This window comes from Pristis pectinata, chromosome 3 (genome assembly GCF_009764475.1).
Source record: "Pristis pectinata isolate sPriPec2 chromosome 3, sPriPec2.1.pri, whole genome shotgun sequence".
Lineage (NCBI taxonomy): Eukaryota > Metazoa > Chordata > Chondrichthyes > Rhinopristiformes > Pristidae > Pristis > Pristis pectinata.
The window spans coordinates 139,419,042-139,439,327 of NC_067407.1; the positions used below are offsets into that span (position 1 = coordinate 139,419,042).

At 45.4% G+C, this 20,286-nt stretch overlaps 1 protein-coding gene and 1 non-coding gene across 4 annotated transcripts in view; both read left to right on the forward strand.

The window, feature by feature from the left end:
• Positions 1-20,286, forward strand: part of cd109 (CD109 molecule) — a 159,180-nt gene that overhangs the window by 58,394 nt on the left and 80,500 nt on the right. For 2 of the 3 annotated variants that reach the window (XM_052011714.1, XM_052011715.1), the window contains 5 exons: positions 3,640-3,792; positions 7,330-7,398; positions 8,081-8,135; positions 14,497-14,626; positions 19,234-19,351. In XM_052011714.1, coding sequence (XP_051867674.1) covers positions 3,640-3,792; positions 7,330-7,398; positions 8,081-8,135; positions 14,497-14,626; positions 19,234-19,351 — 525 coding nt within the window. The remainder of the gene's footprint in view (positions 1-3,639; positions 3,793-7,329; positions 7,399-8,080; positions 8,136-14,496; positions 14,627-19,233; positions 19,352-20,286) is intronic. The other variant, XM_052011716.1, reaches the window with a different exon arrangement.
• On the forward strand, positions 6,293-6,365 carry trnak-uuu (transfer RNA lysine (anticodon UUU)). The gene has a single exon. It is a non-coding gene; the product is annotated as a tRNA-Lys (tRNA).

The following is a 20,286-nucleotide window of genomic DNA, read 5'->3' on the forward strand; positions in this document are numbered from 1 at the left end:
AAACATCCTGGTAAATCTCCTCTGCACCCTTTCTAAAGTTTCTACATCCTTCCTATAATGAGGCGACCAGAACTGAACGCAATAATCCAAGTGTGGTCTGACCAGAGTTCTAGAGAGCTGCAACATCATCTTGCAGCTGTTGAACTCAGTACTAATGAAGGCCAACACTCCATACTCCTTCTTAACAACTCTATCGACCTGTGCGGCAACCTTGAGGGATCTATGAACGTGGAGCCCAAGATCCCTCTGTTCCTCCACACTGCTAAGAGTAGCTTAGATGAATCTTTTGTGTCTCTGTTTTATTTGGGTCCATTCCAGAGAGAGGGAGAACTGCAGTCACAGCCGGCAGTTCTGTGTCACCGTCTGTGCCCCATTAGGCTTGCCCATTATCTGCCAGTGCTTTTTTGACTAGACTGAGCTTTTTGTTCTGTGTCATTCTGCAGACCACCCTTCAAACTTACATGCTGAGCAATTCATTGAGGACCTCAATGAAACATGAGAGATTCTATGTGGTCTCATCAGTGCGGATGTCGAGAGGGTGTTCCCTTTAATGAGAAGTTCTAGAACTAAGCTTCATGTTTAAAAGTATGAGTTTGCTCATTTAAGCTGGAGATGAGCCGGATTTTTCTGTGAACGTGGCGTCACAGGTAGACAGGGTGGTGAAGAAGGTGTTTGGCACACTGGCCTTCATCAGTCAGGGCAGTGAGTATAGAAGTTGGGATGTTACGTTGCAGTTGTACAAGACGTTATTGAGGCTGCACTTGGAGTATTGTGTTCAGCTTTGGTCACCTGATATCAGAAAGATGTCATTAAGCTGGAAAGAGTGCAGAGGAGATTATTGATGATGTTGCCAGGACTCAAGGGGGTGGGTTACAGAGAGAGGTTGGGCAGGCTAGGACTTTATTCCTTGGAGTGTAGGCGACTGAGGGGTGATCTTATAGAGGTGTATAAAATCATGAGGGGCATAGATAGGGTGAATGTACAGTCTTTTTCCCAGGGTTGAGGAATCAAAAACTAGAGGGCATAGGTTTAAGGTGAGAGGGGAGAGATTTAATAGGAACCTGTGGGGCAATGTTTTCACACAGAGAGTGGTGTCTTATATGGAACGAGCTGCCAGAGGAAGTGGTTGAGGCAGGTATATTAACAACATTTAAAAGTCATTTGGGATATATGGATATAAAAGGTTGAGAAGGATATGGGCTAAACACAGGCAAGTGGGACTAGCTTAGATGGGCATCTTGGTCGGCATGGACCAGTTGGGCTGAAGGGCCTGTTTCCGTGCTGACCCTCGGACTCTATGAAGCAACTTTTTTTCTCTCAGACATAAGGCTTTGGAACTCTCTTCCTGAAATGGCAGTGGGAGCAGAGTCTTTGGATGTCTTGAAGGCAGAGGTAGATACATTCTTGATTGTCAAAGACATGAACAGTCATGGGGAGGTAGGGGTGCAGAGTTGAGGTTACAATCAGGTCAGCCATTGAATGGTGGAAAGGTTGGAGGGGCTGAGTGGCCTACTCTTGCTCCTAGTCTGTATGTTTACATGATTTTGGGCACTACCCAATTGAATTTTATCGAAAACCCATTTACTAAATGCTGCCTGGATTGGAGAGCATGTGCTATGAGGAGAGCTTGGACAAACTTGGGTTGTTTTCTCTGGAGCGGCGAAGGCTGAGGGGAGACCTGATAGAGGTTTATAAGATTATGAGAGGCATAGATAGAGTAGACAGCCGGTATCTTTTTTTCCCAGGGTTGAAATGTCTAATACCAGAGGGCATGCAGTTAAGGTGAGAGAGGGTAAGTTCAAAGATGTGCGGGACAAGTTTTTTACACAGAGAGTGGTGGGTGCCTGAAATGTGGTGGTGGAGGCAGGTATGATGGAGATGTTTAAGAGGCTCTTAGATTAGCACATGGATGTCCAGAGAATGGAGGGATATGGACTGTGTGGGCAGAAGGGATTCATTTAGTTAGGCATTTAATTATTAGTTTAATTAGTTTGGCACAATATTGTGGGCTGAAGGGCCCGTTCCTGTGCTACTGTTCTATGTTCTTAATATGATCTAAGGGACATACAGATTGCTAAACCAACTGAGGCACAACAGACTTCAGAGGCTAGAATCTGGAGCAACAAACAATCTGCTGGACGAACTCAGCGGGTCAAGCAACATCTGTGGGGAGGAAGGAATTGTCGACGTTTTGAGTCGCAACCCTGCATCAGGATACTTATTTAGTTTGTTTCTAAACTAATTGCTGCTCTGTGGTGTGTGTGATGCATGCCTCCTTGGACACATGCAGTTATGTAGACCAGTGTGTAGTGGTCGTTTCCACATCACTTGTGGAGAGGCAGGTCTCCACCAAAAGTTTTGAGGGCTGATTCTGCGGTGGACCAGACTCTCCTGGTCTGTGACCATTGAGTCTGACGTGGATCCTCTGACAGGTAGATGTTCACTCATTGCTTGCTCGACGTGCTCCACTCCCAACTGCTGATGATACGGTCGTGTAGCGGTTAACATAACACTTTACAGCGCCAGCGCCCTGGGTTGTAAGGAGTTTGTATGTTCTTTTGTCTGTAAGGAATTTGTACGTTCTCCCCGTGTCTGTGTGGGTTTCCTCCGGGAGCTCCGGTTTCCTCCCACATTCCAAAGACGTACGGGTTAGGAAGTTGTGGGCATGCTATGTTGGCACCGGAAACGTGGCGACACTTGCGGGCTGCCCCCAGAACACTCTACGCAAAAGATGCATTTCACTGTGTGTTTCGATGTACATGTGACTAATAAAGAAATCTTATCTTTTATCCATCTTATCTCTTATCTCCACAACCAGATAATGGCCTGCTCACTTCCTATCCCCTCTGCCTTCAATACTCTGACCCAATCCCCAGATTTGACCTCTCCCCTGTGACTCAAGGTCTAACCTCCCCTCCCCACATGGTTCTGATTCAGCCCTCCCCCACACCATCTCACCTCCCAACCCAACTATAACCTTCTAACTGCGACTTACTTGATTTCCGTCACCAGTTTGTGTGACGCTGTCTCTTTTGCAGACAATGCCACAAGTTTCATCTGCCATTGGACAGGCACAGCCACCTTTACAATGCTTGTTAACTCCTCTTTTGATGCACTGAAGAATTTCTGCACCGTGGGATGGTTACAGCACATTAAAGGTCCATTCGACCTATTGATTAAGTGCTGGCTCTCCACAAGAGCAATGCTTTCAATCCCATTCTCCTGCTCATCCCTGCTAATTTCACTCCAGGATTTTCCTTTCTTGAAACACGGCCAAACTCCCTATGATGCATTTTCTGAATTTGCTTCAATTCTTGTCCCAAGTCACTCTCGATTCCTTGATCCTGGTTACTCCCACTGTCTCAATCAACCATCTCATCCGGCTGATAACCTAGAGCATTAAGTCCTAGATAATCCATCCTTAAGTCCCTCAGCATCCGGATGTGGAATTTGTTCTTGGTTTGAATTCCAATAATTAAGCTTGTAGACCCAGGGCCAACATCTCCTTACATTAATTGTTGTCTGATAATGCTCCCAGACAAATATTTTGGGACATTTTAACTCTGCTAAAGGCACAGTGTAAACACAAGCTGTTGTCTCTGAAAAGTTAACATTTCCTCTGGGTCCTGACTAATACAGGTTTCAGTATCCTGGAATAAGAAGCAGACCAAGCCAGCTGAAAATGTCTCTCTCAGTGTGTCCACCACTGAGGTCAGCTCCTTTATCGGGCTCTTGGTAGTGGACAAGAGTTCCCAGCTTCTCAAAGGAGGGAACGACATCTCCGAGGAATTGGTAAGTTCTGACTAAAAAGTCTGCACGCTATGTACTTGGTAGGAACTCAGAATTCACCGCACGCTTTCTGTGGGCTTTTCAGGTCCTACATGAGAGATTGGGTCACTAGTCAATGGGTCTTTTTATGACACTGGATTTCTTTTAGCCTTTGGGGAATCACTGACTGGGATTCAGTTTATTTTCCAATGAACTCCATAAACCAACGGTTTGTAATTATAGGTAAGTGTATGACCATTCATTAGATATAGGGTTAAGAAAGGATTTATTAGAATTGAAGGCAGTCCAAAAAAAATTCACTCTTCTAATTCCTGGGATGAGAGATCTTATCATGAGCAGTTAAAAAAATATAAATTGGAGCTTAGAAGAATGAGGGGTGATCTTATTGAACATATAAGGTGCTGAGGTGGCATCGCAGGGTAGATGTTGAGATATTTCCACCAGTGGGAAAGTCTTGAACAAGCTGGGGAGGAGGTGTGGGGTGTGTGGTCATTTAAAACTGAGGTGTGTAGAAACGTATTGGTTAATCTCTGGAACTCTCTACCTCAGAGGGTTGTATTGGTATTGGTTTTGGTTTATTATTGTCACGTACTGAGGTACAGTGAAAAACTTGTCTTGCATACCGATCGTACAGATCAATTCATTAACAGTGTACTGAGGTAGTACAAGGTAAAACCAATAACAGAATACAGAGTAAAGTGTCACAGCTACAGGGAAGCTCTAATCCTTGTTCTCAAACGCTATCATGGTCTTAGTCCATCCCCATGCTACATCTCTCTTTCTCCCCCGCTCTCTCTCACTCAATCCATCTCTTTATCTCTCCCTTTCTTTATCTCCCTGCAGCCCTGCAACCCTCTGAAGTCTCTCCTCACTTCCATTATTGGCTGCCCCTGAATTTAATCTCTCCTCCAGTGGTCGCCCCGACTTGTTGCTGAGGAGTCGGTCGCCCCATTAACAGGAAGGATGTGGAGGCTTTGGACAGTGTGCTGAAGTGGTTTACCGGGATGCTGCCTGGATTAGAGGGCATGTGCTATGAGGAGAGGTTGGACAGACTTGGGTTGTTTTCTCTGGAGCGGCAGAGGCTGAGGGGAGACCTGATAGAGGTTTATAAAATGCTGTGAAGCACAGATGGGATAGAGAGTCAGAGTCTTCCTCCCAGGGTAGAAGTATCAAGTAAGGTGAGAGGGGGAAAGTTTAAAGGAGATGTGCAGGGCAAATTCTTTACACAGAGAGTGGTGGGTGCCTGGAATGGGTTGTCAGGGGTATTGGTATTGGTTTATTATTCACTTGTTTTGAGGTACAGTGCAAAATTTGTCTTGCATACCGTTTACACAGATCAATTCATTACATGGTGCACTGAGGTAGTACAAGGTAAAACAATAACAGAATGCAGAGTAAAATGTCACAGCTACAGGGAAGTGCATTGCAGCTAGACAATAAGGTGCAAGGCCATAACAAGGTAGATTGTGAGGTCAAGAGTCCATCTCATCGTTGGAGGTTATTAGGAGGTAGATACATTGGAGAATTGAGCATGAAGTGGAACTAGCACAGAAGAGTAGAGACTTGGGGCAGATCAGCCATGGTCATGTTGAAGAGCAGGGCAGGCTAGAGTGCCTCCTATTGTCTAGCATTCTTGTACTGTACTCATGACCATTCATTTATACAGAAGCTTAATGTCTCTTCAAGTGTGGAGATATTGAAGGTGAATCAATGTCTTCTCCACAAACACGCTGGGTGGTACCAGCACTCACAGCACCAAGTGGCAGTGCGCTGGCAGCGGGTTGAGTCGCTGCCTCACAGCTCCAGCAACCCAGGTTCGATCCTGACCTCGGGCGCTCTCTGTGTGTGGAGTCTTCACGTTCTCCCCGTGACCGCGTGTGTTCCGCCCGGGTTCTCCACTTTCCTCCCATGTCCCAAACCTATATGGTTTGGTTGCTGTAAATTGCCCCCCACATCCCCTAGTGTGTAGGTGAGTGGTAGAATCTAGGGGGAAGAACAACAAGATGCTGGAGAAACTCAGCAGGCCAGGCAGCATCCGTGGAGAAAAACAGGTGGTCAACATTTCGGGTCAGGACCCTTCTTCAGGATGGATTCTTTTCTCCACGGATGCTGCCTGACCCGCTGAGTTCCTCCAGTATCTTCTTGTTTTTTCATCTAGATTCCAGCATCTGCAGTCCTTTCTTTCCCTAGAATCTGGGGGGGGGGGGGTTGATGGAGATGTGGGGGGAATAAAATGGATGAGGGTAGGATTAATGTAAGTGGACGGTTGATGGTGGGCATGTACTCGATGGGCTGAATGGGCCTGTTTCCATGCTGTACCTCCAGCCTGTTAGCACAACCTAGTGGTCAGACCCAGTATGATATTGGCCTGGCCCAAACCCAACTCAGATTTCTCATCAGAATCAGGTTTATTATCACTAATTTATATGACATGAAACTTGTTGTTTTGCGGCAGGAGTACAGTGCAAAGACTTAAAATTACTGTAAATTACAAAAAAGCAGGGCCTGGGTAGCTCAGTCGGTAGAGCATCAGACTTTTAACCTGAGGGTCCAGGGTTCAAGTCCCTGTTCAGGCACTGCCTTTATATCGCAGGTTGACTCCCCGGCCTCCACATTTATATACAGGCACAGTAGTGTAGCGGTTAGCGTAATGCTATTACAGCGCTAGCGACCCCGGTTCAATTCCGGCCGCTGTCTGTAAGGAGTTTGTACATTCTCCCTGTGTCTGCTTGGGTTTCCTCCGGGTGCTCCGGTTTCCTCCCACATTCCAAAGGCGTACGGGTTAGGAAGTTGCGGGCGTGCTATGTTGGCACCGGAAGTGTGGCGACACTTGCGGGCTGCCCCCAGAACACTCTATGCAAAAGATGCATTTCACTGTGTGTTTCAATGTACATGTGACTAATAAAGAGATCTTAAATAAATAAGTAGTGCAAAACAAAAGGAATAATGAGGTAGTGTTCATGGGTTAGTGGACCGTTCAGAAATCTGATGGCGGAGGGGAAGAAGCTGTTCCTGAATAAGACCATAAGACATAGGAACAGAATGAGGCCATTCGGCCCATCGAGTCTGCTCCGCCATTCGATCATGGCCGATTTATTTTTCCCTCTCAGCCCCATTCTCCTGCCTTCTGCCCGTAACCTTTGACACCCTTACTGATCAAGAACCTATCAACCTCCACTTTAAATACACCCAGTGAATTGGCCTCCACAGCTGTCTGTGGTAACGAATTCCACAGATTCACCACCCTCTGGCTAAAGAAATTCCTCCTCATCTCTGTTTTGAAGGGACATCCTTCTATTCTGAGGCTGTGCCCTCAGAATTGTTGAGTGTGGGTCTTCAGGCTCTTTTACCTCCTCCCTGATGGTGGTAACGTGAAGACAGCATGTCCCGGGTGGTGAGGGTCCTCAGTGATGGATGCCGCCTTCTCGAGGCACCGCTTCTTGAAGATGTCCTCGATGGTGGGGAGGGTTGCAACGTGATTTGATGTTTCCATAAGAATGGGTTGTATTGACCTGTAGTTTTGATTCCTTCCCATTGCAGGTTGTTCAGGCATTGGAAACTGCTGTTAGAGACTATTTTGGAGGGAGCCACGAAGACAATGTATTTCAGGTATCCTATAACAACATTAGTAATGTGAGGGTGAGTTGGGACATAGTTTGAGTGAGGCAGCTGGAAGAGTAAATAAAGGCGAACATGACAGAAATACTCAGCAGGTCAGTCAGCATTCATGGAGAAAGAAAGAGATGATAGTGTTTCAGGTCAATGGCCTCAGTACCGTTACAAGAGCACATAGACAGGATTGACTCTGTGGAGAAGGCTGGAGAGGACCACAGCAACGAAGGACGCTAGCATTGCCAACTGGTGGGTGGAGGAGTTGGGGAGGGGCAGGGTGGGGGGTGGGGATGGTGTAGTAGTGTATGGGATTGGTGAGGGAACAGAGAGAACGGAGGGGTTGGGGAGGTGTGTAGTGGTGAAGGAGGTTGCAGCAAGGCGAGGAGGGTTGAGAGGAGAGGAGGGCAAGGCACGCCGGGATCAGGGGAGGAAGGGAGGAGGGCGGGGTAGTTGTGGAGAGGTGAAGGAGGGGCAGAGGGGCACGGGAGGAGGGCGTGGAGGAAGGAAGTGTTCAGGAAGGGAAGGAGGAGCAGAAGATTTGACACTGCTGGGGACAAGGTAACCGGCGCCATGAAATTTAGTGCTCTGCCCCCCCCCCCCCCCCATTACCGACCAGCATCCAAAAGAATGTTAAAGGAATCAGCTATTGAACCAAATGTTTTTGATGTTTTGTTAACAGAAAAGCGGTCTAATGGTGTTAACAGATGCTTATTTTCCACCCCCTATGCCGATGTGTAAGTATGAATTCTGAAATATTTCATTGGTAGCCCTGGTTATTGGGAAATAGAGATCTACTTGAAAGGTGGATAAAGATATCCTGTACCTAGAGTCTGAATTTGGTTGTTTCACAGCTGGTGAAGTTGAGGTGTGAGTCACAGAATGGTTACAAATTGGGACAAGGTCATTTGGACCGTCAGCTCTGTTAGAACAATCACGGTATTCCTCTCTCCTGCTCCCTCCCCGTAACCTGGAAATTCTCTCCCTCCAGATATTTATCCAGCTCCCTGATGAACACTACAATTGAGTCAAAGTCAAAGTTCATTGTCAGATGCACAAGTCCATGTGTGCACAGGTGCAATGAAAAACTTACTTGCAGCAGCATCACAGGCACATAGCATCAGATAAGCAGCATTCACAAGAAAAACATAAATTAAACATAAATTATACACAACTTGGGAAATGGACAGTTGACATTTTGGGTAAAGACCCTTCATCAGGACTCGACCTGAAACATCAATTGTCCAATTCCTTCCATAGATGCTGCCTGACCCGCTGAGTTCCTCCAGTTCCTTTCTGTATTGTCCTCTATTCTGCCTATACCCTCCATATTTTTAAAAACCTCTGTCAGGTTCCCTTGCACTTTCTATTTTGCAATGAGGGCAATCATAGCCTTCGACATACCCATGCAACTAGTCCCTCATCGATGGAATAATCTTGTAAGTCTCTTCTGCACTCACTCCAGTACTCTCACACCTTTCCTGGAGTATGGTACCCAGAACTCTGAACTATATTCATCTGTGACCAACACAGTGTCCTATAAGAGTTCTTCTTAACTTCCTTGTCCTTATATTCTGTGATTGGGTGAGACTGTGGCCCTCGCTCTAGACACCCCAGTGAGGGGAAGCACCAACTCTGCATCTACCCTGATAAGCTCCATCAGCGTTAGTGGAATGGGTGATCATCTTGGTCAAGTGTAGGTTTTAAGTGGCATCTGAAAGTAGGAAAGAAAAGTAGAGAGACAGGGAGGTTTGGGTGAGGGGGAGTTCCAGAGCTCTGGACCCTGGCAGCTGGTAAATTGGTAAATTGGTTTATTACTGTCACACCAAGGTACAGTGAAAAACTTGTTTTGCATACCGTTCACACAAAGCAATCCATTACACAGTGCATTGAGGTAGTACAAGGGAAAACAATGACAAAATGCAGAATAAAGTGTTACAGTTACAGAGAAAGTGCAGTACAGGCAGAAGTAGATTATGAGGTCAAGAGTCCATTTTATCGTACTAGGGAGCTGTTCAATAGTCTTATAACAGTGGGATAGAAGCTGTCCTTGAGCCTGGTGGTACGTGCTTTCAGGCTTTTGTATCTTCTGCCTGACGGGAGGGGGTAGAAGAGAGAATGTCCGGGGTGGGTGGGGTCTTTGATTATGCTGGCTGCTTTACCGAGGCAGTGAGAGGTGTAGACGGAGTCCACGGATGGGAGGCTGGTTCCCGTGATGTGCTGAGCTATGGCCAAGAGTGGAACAATGGAAATCAGGGTGGAAAAAAACTAGATGTTCAATTTCAAGTTCAGGTCCATTGTTATCATAGGCATACATAAGCAGGGTATAAATATTGTGAAAATTAGCTTTTAGCAGCAGCAGCACAGTATATTAGGGTACAGTGGAGAAGTACGGAGAACCTTTTGGAAGTTGAATGGATGCCTGAGGCCAAGTATGGAATTCATACGAGAAGTTTAAAGCTGTTCCATTGACACCCCTTGTTTGTGACCATGAGGACAGTCAGTTTTCTCTGGCGTTTCAAATTGGATGCAGTCCTCTCAAAGAGTTTTGATTCCCATACTTTCAGTAATAAATAACTTCTTTCCCCGAAGAATTGAATACGTTTCAAAGGTCTTAATTCCCCCTGCTGTTCCAGCGGTAAAATGGGAGAGTTCGTGTCTCCCCTATTTTCAGTCATCAATCGTTTTGCTTTAGATCACAGCACCAAAAGTGGAAATTAAAGCCTCCTGTTTGTCTCCATAAATAAATAAATACAGCTGGTGCCTTTGTGTCAAAACCTCAGTGCTTCCAAGGGAAGGGCCAGTGTTTTGCTTCTTCAGGGTTCCGAGCATAATGGTGCAAGTCGAGGTTAGAGCAAATTATACATGGCTTGTTGTGAAGGAACGAACTCCATGCCATTTTTTTGTTTGGAGCAATTTATGTTCAACAATTCTTATTGTGTATGGTTTTAGAAAAGACTTTGAGGATTTTTTTTGATTGAGGTCTCATCTATCAAAGCAAATTCCAGCCGAAATGTGACTTCAAGCTTTCAGGCTCGCTGTGTGATACTAGGAACATTCCAAATCAGAGATGTGCCATTAAGTTGAGGCCCCATCTGTCCTCTCTTGTGGATGTAAAGGATTCCACAGGACCACTTACACAGCACTACAATATCAACGCTTAAGAGGCATTGAGACAGACACATGAACAGGCAGGGAATGGGGGAAATATAGACCATGTGCAGGCAGAAGGGATTTGGTTTAATTTGTCATCATGGTCGGCACAGACATGGTGGGCTGAAGGGCCTGTTCCTGTGCGGTGCTGTTCTATGTTCTATGTTATAAACCACATATAGTTGTATCACCATGTTTAGTTGTATCATCAGGAAAAAATGTGTCAAGTTAACCTTGAGCATCCCAGTTCAAAAGTATGTATATAGGTCGGCACAACATTGTGTTCTACTTGGAAGAGGAGTTAGGGAATTATGACCATAAGCTATAGGAGGCTGCAGAGGGTTGTAGACTCAGCCAGCTCCACCACGGGCACAACCTTCCCCACCATCGAGGACATCTTCAAGAGGCAGTGCCTCAAGAAGGCGGCATCCATCACTAAGGACCCTTACCATCCGGGACATGCCCTCTTCTCCTTACTACCATGGAGGAGGTACAGGAGCCTGAAGACCCACACTCAACGGTTCAGGAACAGCTTCTTCCCCTTCGCCGTCAGATTTCTGAACGGTCCACGAACCCATGAACACTACCTTGTTATTCCTTTTTTTTCACTATTTATTTATTTTTGTAATTTGCAGTAATTTTATGTCTTTTCACTGTACTGCTGCCGCAAAACAACAAATTTCACATCATAGAAGTCGGTGATAATAAATCTGATTTTGACTCTGAGAGCAGAAGGAGTAGTACGATGTGGTAATGGAGTGGTGAGAGAAAGCTCATACACTTCACCAAAGGACCAAATCCTCTGTTTCTGGTCCACAACTTCTATTCAATTAGCAAAGGCATCTTAGCATTATGAAATGCTTTGTGCACATTTCAAACAAAGGATAGCTTACTCATCTCTTAAAATCTTGGGCTGAGGTCTCATCTCAGGGTCTAAATCATGTAATGTGGACCGATTCTCCAGTGCGATGTCGAGAAAGCACAGTACTGTCAACTTTGGGATCAGATAAGACCTTTGTTCCTTCAGATGAATATTATAGATCCCATGGTATTAGTTTGACTACGTCCTGTCTTTAATCTCTCCATCAACAACACTGAAATGGTTTTCTGATATTTATTATGATGTTATTTTCGGGAGCTTGCTGTGCACAAAGTATTAAGATACATGGGAGACAGGGTGAATGGCCATTGGGATTCAGAATTAGCTTGCCCATAGAAGGCAAAGGGTACTGGTCAAGGGGACTTATTCTGGCTGGAGGTCCGTGACCAGTGGATCTGTACTGGGACCTCTGCTGTTTGTGATGTATATAAATGACCTGGATGAAAATGCGGATGAGTAGGTTAGTAAGTTCGCAGAGAATACAAAGATTGGTGGTGTTGTGGATAGTGTAAAAGATTGCCAAAGGATGCAGCGGGATATAGATCAGTTGTAGGATATGGGCAGGGAAATGGCAGATGGAGTTTAATCCGGCCAAGTGTGAGGTGTTGCACTTTGGGAGATCAAATGTAAAGGGACAGTACACTGTTAATGGCAAGACCCTTAACAGTGTTGGCATACAGAGGGAACTTGGGGTCCAAGTTCATAGCTCCATGAAAGTGGCTTCATATGTTGATAGGGCAGTAAAGAAGGCATATGGCGTGCTTGCCTTTATGAGTTGAGGCATTGAGTTCAAGAGTCAGGAGGTTATGCTGCAGCTTTATAAAACTCTGGTTAGGATGCATCTGGAGTATTGCATTCAATTCTGGTCACCCCATTACAGGAAGGATGTGGAGGCTTCGGAGAGGGTACAAAAGAGGTTCACCAGGACGCTGCCTGGATTAGAGGGCATGTGCTATAAAGCGAGGTTGAACAAACTATGTTTTTTTTCTCTGGAGTGGCGAAGGCTGAGGGGAGACCTGATGGAAGTTTATAAGGTTATGAGATGCATAGATAGAGTAGACAGCTTGTATCTTTTTCCCAGGGTGGAAATGTCTAACACCAGAGGGCATGCATTTAGGGTGAGAAGGGGTAAGTTCAAAGGAGATGTGCGGGGCAAGTTTTTTACACAGAGAGTAGTTGGTGCCTGGAATGCACTGCCTGGGGTGGCGGTGGAGGCAGATACGATAGAGGCATTTAAGAGGCCCTTAGATAGGCACATGAATGTGCAGAGAATGGAGGGATGTGGACATTGTGTGGGCAGAAGGGTTTGGTTTAGTTAGGTGTTTAATTAGTTCGGCAGAACATTGTGGGCCGAGGCGCCTGTTCCTGGGCTGTACTGTTCTATTGTCTATGTTTTCAATTGATTGCTAAATTTTCCTACTTCACAGATACTTCATTAACTGTTAAACACTCTGCAATGTCCTGAGATGGTGAAAAGCATTTTAGAAATACAAACCTTTCTTCCTTACTTGGTTCTTAGGAAATTCTTTTCTCCAGTGTTTTCCCTGATCTTTATTTTATCCACAGTCAATGGTTCATGCTGTTACTGATCTGTGAAGGCACAGATGTAGGAGACTTGATTAGCTGCACAGACTCCTCTGGCCCCTATGAGTGTCTGAGGTCTGTTGATTTTTGGTGACGATGCATCACATGTTGGAGCTGAATCACTGTGGAGTTGTTCTGGCTCAGCAGCTGGTGAAACTGTCTCAGAGCCACAGAGACCAGGGTTCAATCCTGACTGCAGGAGCTGTCTCTAGAATTTGCAATTGTGTGGGTTTCCCCTGCCTGCTCTGGTTTCCTGTACATCCCAAAGATGTGCGTGTAGGTTAATTAGCCACTGCTAATTACCCCCGAGTGGCAAAAAAATTAATGGAGAGTTGATGGGCACATGAGAGAAAATCAGTTGCAGGGATACAGAGAAATGAGGAGAGGGATAGGAATAGGACTGATGGGATTGTTCTAATGGGAGACAGCATTGACCTGATGGGCTGAACGATCTCCTGGCTCATAATAAGTGACCTCCTGGCTTGATGTTGGTGCAAGGTTAGAGGTTCAGTGTCAGTGGCTTGAAGGGAAAGCCAAGCAGAAAAAAGAATCAGTAGGACATACGGATGGAGTTAAATCAAAAAGGTATGGTGCATGAAAGCCAACGTGGACCTAGCAGGCAAGTGGCCTATTTGTACATTATAAATTCATTGTGATTCCAGTAATTTGTATCTCCAGAGGTCTCGCACCGCACACTTACTGGTAAAGGTGGCTGAAATTTGAGTCACATATGAATCTGAAACTTTATACTGATACAAATAATGCATTCTGAACAGATCCCCTTCATTATTTGCAGATTTGGAAGGAAGGATATACTTGCCTTAAAGATGGGAGATTGAAGTTTTACTTGGAAAACTGATTCTTGGAAAAAGAGGGTTATTTTAGAATAGAATAAATTCTATCTTCACTGGCATTAAGAACAATAAGGGTAATCTTGAAATGTATAATTTTTTGAGCACTTGGCAGAGAGAACTGCCCGGAGAATGTAAAAGTTAGAGATCATAGTCTTAGGAGAATACATTTTTTAGTCTCAGTAGATCACAAACACTTTGAATTGGCGCTAAGTCACCGTGTATATTCAGGTCTGAATTCAATAGGTTTTTCAATACTAAGCAATCAGATATGGAGAGAGAATGGGAAGAAGAATGAGGCACAGAATCAATTATGATCTTATTGAATGACAGAGTAGGGAGGGTCTGAATGGTGAACAACTGCTTCCACTTATCTTGGCTGACAGAATAAGGAGTAGCAGAAGAAGGAAATGCATCCGACTAATTCTGACTCCTTTCAATCCCGAATTGGATAGCTGAACATTGCACAAAGGGTGCCCAAAGGTCTTCGGCTTCAGACCAAAGAGATCCAACAATGGGGCTTTCTTTAAAAGTGCACAGTCTCTGACTTTCCTGGACTTTGCCTTGCCAACCTCATCTTGTCAATACTGGGCAGGAAGCTTTGCTAATCTTGTGCGTCTATTTTCACAGATACAATTGCATTTGATGCCAATGTTGAGTTTAAGGTCATGAGCCAAGCTGCTGAACCAGAAGGACCAGAAGATCAGAGCGTCAGGACATATTTTCCAGAGACTTGGATATGGTTGGACCTGTTCACTGGGTAAGATTTGAACAGAACTGATCTCAGTGCCTTCATGACCTGACAACAGACACCTTAATTTATTGACAGCATTGAGCAATTCTCTCTGTGAAGGGGTGAAATTCACAAAAAGAATTTTTAAAAGATAGATTGGTTGAGATAGCACAAAAACTAAAAGCGGTAGTGGGTTATTGGTATTTCATCATATGTACTGAGATACAGTGACAAGCTTTAGTTTGCGTGCCATCCAGACAGATTAGGCTATACGTAAGTACATTGAGGTAGCTTCCCTCCCCCTCTCCCCCATCCTGAGACAGCTCCAACAGTCAAGAAGATTATGGATTAGCCTCTTCCTCAAATTGACTTTCCCATCCGATTCTCATATCCCATGACTGCCAACAACCTCTAGATCCCAGCCTTGAATGCACGCACTGACTGAACACCCACAGACCTCTGGGAAAGAGGGCTTCAGGGATTCACCACTGACTGAGTCAAGAAGTTCCTCAGTCTTAAATCCCTGACTGTACACCTTTTCTCCAGAGTCTTGAGAGGAAGCAGTTTCTATCTGGTCAATTTCTCTCAGAACCTTGTATGTCTCAATGAGATCACCCCTCATTCTTCTAACCTCCAGAGACTGTCGGTCTACCCTGATCAACCCTTCATAATAAAGCAATGCCTTCAGCTTGAGAATCAATCTGGAGAACCTCTTGTTGAACTCATCCCTTGTACAGTTATGTGGTTGGAAGAAGATCATTTGTACTTTTGGTGGGGACGTCATTGATCGCCTTTCCCTAACTGCCCTCGAGATGGGGTTGTTGGGCCATCTTCTTGACCTGCTGTGGCTTGTGTAGTGAAGGTGCTGTCAGTGTGCGTTTGGGTCAGGAGTTCTAACACAGTAGCCCAGTGATAACATACTTACTGTGAGGAGGGACAGGTAGAGTGTCTGATGATCGGAAATGTCATGCGCTGACAGAGACAGCTAATGAGTCTGCTTCTGACATCTCCCCAGCAATGTGGAAACTTGCCCAGGTATGTGCTTTCACAATAAGCAGGGCATAGTCCAATCCAGCCAATCATTCCCCTGAGTCAGTCCACCATCATTCTGCTGCTGGTGAGGCCTCAATTGGAGTATTGTGCACAGTTTTGGTCACCCTGTTATGGGAAAGATGTATTGGTATTGGTTTATTGGTTTATTATTGTCACTTGTACTGAGGTACAGTGAAAAACTTGTCCTGCATACCAATCATACAGGTCAATTCATTACACAGTGCAGTTACATTGAGTTAGTACAGAGTGCATTGATGTAGTACAGGTAAAAACAATAACAGTTCAGAGTAAAGTGTCACAGCTACAGAGAAAGTGCGGTGCAATAAGGTGCAAGGTCACAACAAGGTAAATAGTGAAGTCATAGTCCATCTCATTGTATAAGGGAACCGTTCAATAGTCTTATCACAGTGGGGTAGAAGTTGTCCTTAAGTCTGGTGGTACGTGCCCTCAGGCTCCTGTATCTTCTACCTGATGGAAGAGGAGAGAAGAGAGGATGACCCGGGTATGTGGGGTCTTTGATTATGCTGGCTGCTTCACCAAGTCAGCGAGAGGTAAAGACAGAGTACAAGGAGGGGAGGCTGGTGTCCGAGATGCGCTGGGCTGTGTCCATCTCTCTGCAGTTTCTTGCAGTCCTGGGCAGAGCAGTTGCCGTACCAAGCCGTGATGCATTCAGATAAGGTGCTTCGATAAAAGTTGGTGATTGTCAAAGGGGACAAACCGAATTTCTTTAGCCTCCTGAGGAAGTAGAGGTGCTGGTGAGCTTTCTTGTTCGTGGCATCTACGTGATTTGACCAGGAGAGGTTGTTGGTGATGTTCACTCCCAGGAACTTGAAGCTCTCAACCTTCTCGACCTCAGCACCATTGAGGTAGACAGGTGCACGTTATTAAACTAGAAAGAGTGCAGAAAAGATTTACCAGGATGTTGACTGGACTTGGGGGCCTGAGTTACAAGGAGAGGTTGTGTAGACTAGGACTTTATTCCCTGGAACGTAGGAGATTGAGGGGTGACCTGACAGAGGTGTATAAGATCATGGGGAGCATACAGGGTGAAAACACTGTCTTTTTCCCAGGGAGGGGGTGCTAAAAACAAGAGGGCATAGATTTCAGATCAGAGGCGAGAGATTTAGAAGGGACATCATGGGCAGCTTCTTCACACAAAGGGCGGTGCATATTTGGAATGAGCTGCCAGAAATAGTGGTTGAGGCAGGCACATTAGCAACATTTAAAAGCCATCTAGATAACTCCATGGATAGGAGAGGTTTAGAGGGCTGTCGGCCAAACGCGGGCAGATGGGACTAGCTCGCTGGGCAACAGACAGCATGGACCATTTGAGCTGAAGGGCCTGTTTCCATGCTGTATGACTGTATGACTCCATGACTCTATCTGCAAGGTGATGAAAGCTGTCATCAACAGTACTATGAAGCAGCACAAACTCACCAATAACCAAATTACCAATGTATAGATCTGGTTTTGCCAGGACTACTTAGCTCCAGAGCTCATTATAGGCTTGGTCTGAGCATGGACCAAAGAGCTGAATTCCAGACGCGAGGACGGTGTGTTTTCCTTCGCACCAAGGCAGCACTTGACTGAGTGTGGCATCAAGGAGCCCTGGTAAAATCGGTAAATTAGTTTACTATTGTCACATGTACCAGGTACAGTGAAGAACTTTGTATTCCATGCCACCCATACAGATCATCTCATCACATCAGTACATTGAGGTAGTACAAGGGAAAACAATAACAGAATACAGAATAAAGTGTTACAGTTACAGAGAAAGTGCAGTGCAGGTAGATAATTAGGTGCAAAGGCCATAACGAGGTAGATTGTGAGATCAAGAGTCCATTTTATTGTGCTAGGGGACTATTCAATAGTCCTATAACAGCGGGATAGAAGCTGTTCTTGAGTCTGATGATACGTGCTTTCAGGCTTTTGTACCTTCTGCCTGATGGGAGGGGGGAGAAGAGAGAATGTCCAAGGTGGGTGGGGTTTTTGATTTTGCTGGCTGCTTTACCGAAGCAGCGAGAAGTGTAGACGGAGTCCATGGAGGGGAGGCTGGTTTCCGTGATGCGCTGAGCATTGGCTATCAAGGGGAGGACATTCCTACTGATGAGGTTACACCTCATGCAAAGGAAGGTGCTGTTGGCTGTTGTAGGGCACTGTGCCAAGCCCAACCATCTTCAGCTCCCTCATCAAGTGGGGGGAAAGACTGGAGAGATTGGGTTGATCTGTCCTGCTGGGCTGGATGTGGAGATATTGATTTTATCCAGGAGAACTAATGACATGGCGCCAGAAATACAAGTTGATTATTCAGAAAGGGCTTCTTTACCAAGAGTAATGAGAATGTACTTGCTTCAAGAGGGAATCTGGAGATAAAAGGGATCGCCTCATGGGGAGATATGAAGGTTTATATCCAAGGAGGGAGATATACTGCTGAGGTTTAAAAACGCATTGGTCAGACCACATTTGGAGTATTGTGAGCAGCTTTGGGCTCCGTATCTCAGGAGGGATGTGCTGGCCCTGAAGACGGTCCAGAGGAAGTTCACAAGAATGATCCCAGGAATGAATGGCTCAACGTATGAGGAACGTTTGATGTCTCTGGGCCTGTACTCGATGGAGTTCAGGGGGGAATCTCATTGAAACCTACCGGATACCGAAAGGCTTGGATAGAGTGGACGTGGAGACGATGTTTCCATCAGTGGGAGAGTCCAAGGGCACAGCATCAGAATAAAGGGACGTCCCTTTAAAACTGAGATGAGGAGGAATTTCTTCAGCCAGAGGGTGGTGAATCTGTGGAATTTGTTGCCACAGAGGGCTGTGGAGACCAAGTTATTGGGTGAATTTAAGGCAGAGATTGACAGGTTTTTGATTGGTAAGGGGGTTAAGGGTTACGAGGAGAAGGCAGGTGAATGGGATTGAAAAAAAAAAATCAGCCATGATTGAATGGCAGAGCAGACTCACTGGGCCAAATGGCCTAACTCTGCTCCTATATCTTATGGGAGGAATGGGGGGCACATAAGCTGTTAGGTAAGGAATATTGACCCAGTGACAATGAAGGATTCACACTAAATTTCCACGTCAGTAAGACACGTGCCTTGCAGGGAAACCTGAAGATGGTGGAACCCCCACGTACCCCTTGCCCTTGTCTTTCTTGAGTCAAGTTTGTGGGCTTAGATGTTCCAGAGCAAAATCAGGACATCCTGTTTCATCGAAGCTATGGTGAAAATCTGCAGGAGAACATTGGATACCGGAGAACAGGCAGAGGTTTCAAGAAGATGTTGATTTTACTCTCGAGAAGGTTATCAAGGCACACAGTTTAAGGAGAGGTAAAATGGGGAGAGGTACAAATCCGCAATGTCTGAGACCCTCAAGAATTTAAATATAACATAAGAAATAGAACCAGGGACCTACCCTACTGTTCAACAGAGTCATGCCACATTCCTCAACTTACTCCAGACCCTGTGATTCACTTAATATCTAAAATCTTGTTGGATGGGGTCTATGTTCTACACAGATCCAATGCTGAGCTCTCCATTCATAGACTGTTATTGGCTGTTATTCCAATACTGTTTTCTTTTGGTTAGTCTGAACTCGGAGATCGGCATCCAGAGGACTGTCCCCGATTCCCTCACCACCTGGACCGCCAATGCTTTTGCAATCTCCAAAAGCCAAGGCCTTCAGCTGGCTACTGTACCTGCTCAAGTGAGTGTTTCACAATCTTCCACAGGTAATTGGTAATTGGTCTATTATTGTCACATATACTGAGATACAGTGAAAAATTTGCCATCCAGACAAATCATTCCATACATAGGTACAGCAAGGTAGTACAAAAGGAAGTAGAACCAGAATGCAGAATATGGTGTTACAGTTACAGAGAAAGTGCAGTGCAGGTAGACATATAAAGTATCAGGAACACAACGAGGTAGACTGGGAGATCAAGAGTTCATCTTTAGCATCAAGGAGGTCCATTTAAGTGTCTTATAGATGCTGTCCTTGAGCCTGCTGGTATGTATTCTCAAGCTTTTGTATCTTCTGCCTGATGGAAGACCGGGGTGGGAGGGGTCCTTGATTATGTTGGATGCTCTCCCGAGGCAGCAGACTCGATGGGCTGAATGGCCTGCTTCTGCTCCCTTGTCTTGTGATCTTGTGAAGTGTAGACGGAGTCAATGGAGGGGAGGCTGGTTTTCGTGACAGACTTGGCTGTGTCCACAACTCTGTGCGGTTTCCCGTGGTCCTGGGCAGAGCAGTTGCCGTACCAAGCCATGATACATCTGAATAGGATGCTTTCTGTGGTGGCGACAAATTTGTCAGATTAAGGAGGATCTTAAAACTTTTGACAGTACGGCCCCTTTCTTTCTGCAGAGAGTACAAATACTCCGGTAAGTGTTCCTGAGTGCTGAGGTGGGCGAACAGTCTCTTTGCTTGGTCTTTAAGAAGGAGCTTTGATGAATTCCAGTGGAAGGTACACAGCTATCATATTAGATCAGATTAGTTTACTGTCAGATACACCAGCACGCCATGAAATTCCTTGTTCGCGTGAAGTTCTCAGAGATAACAGTGTACACGGTAATCATAAATACAGCGATGAGTGCAAAGCAACTGTAGTGCAATCTGAAGTAGTGCAAAAAGAAATGCTA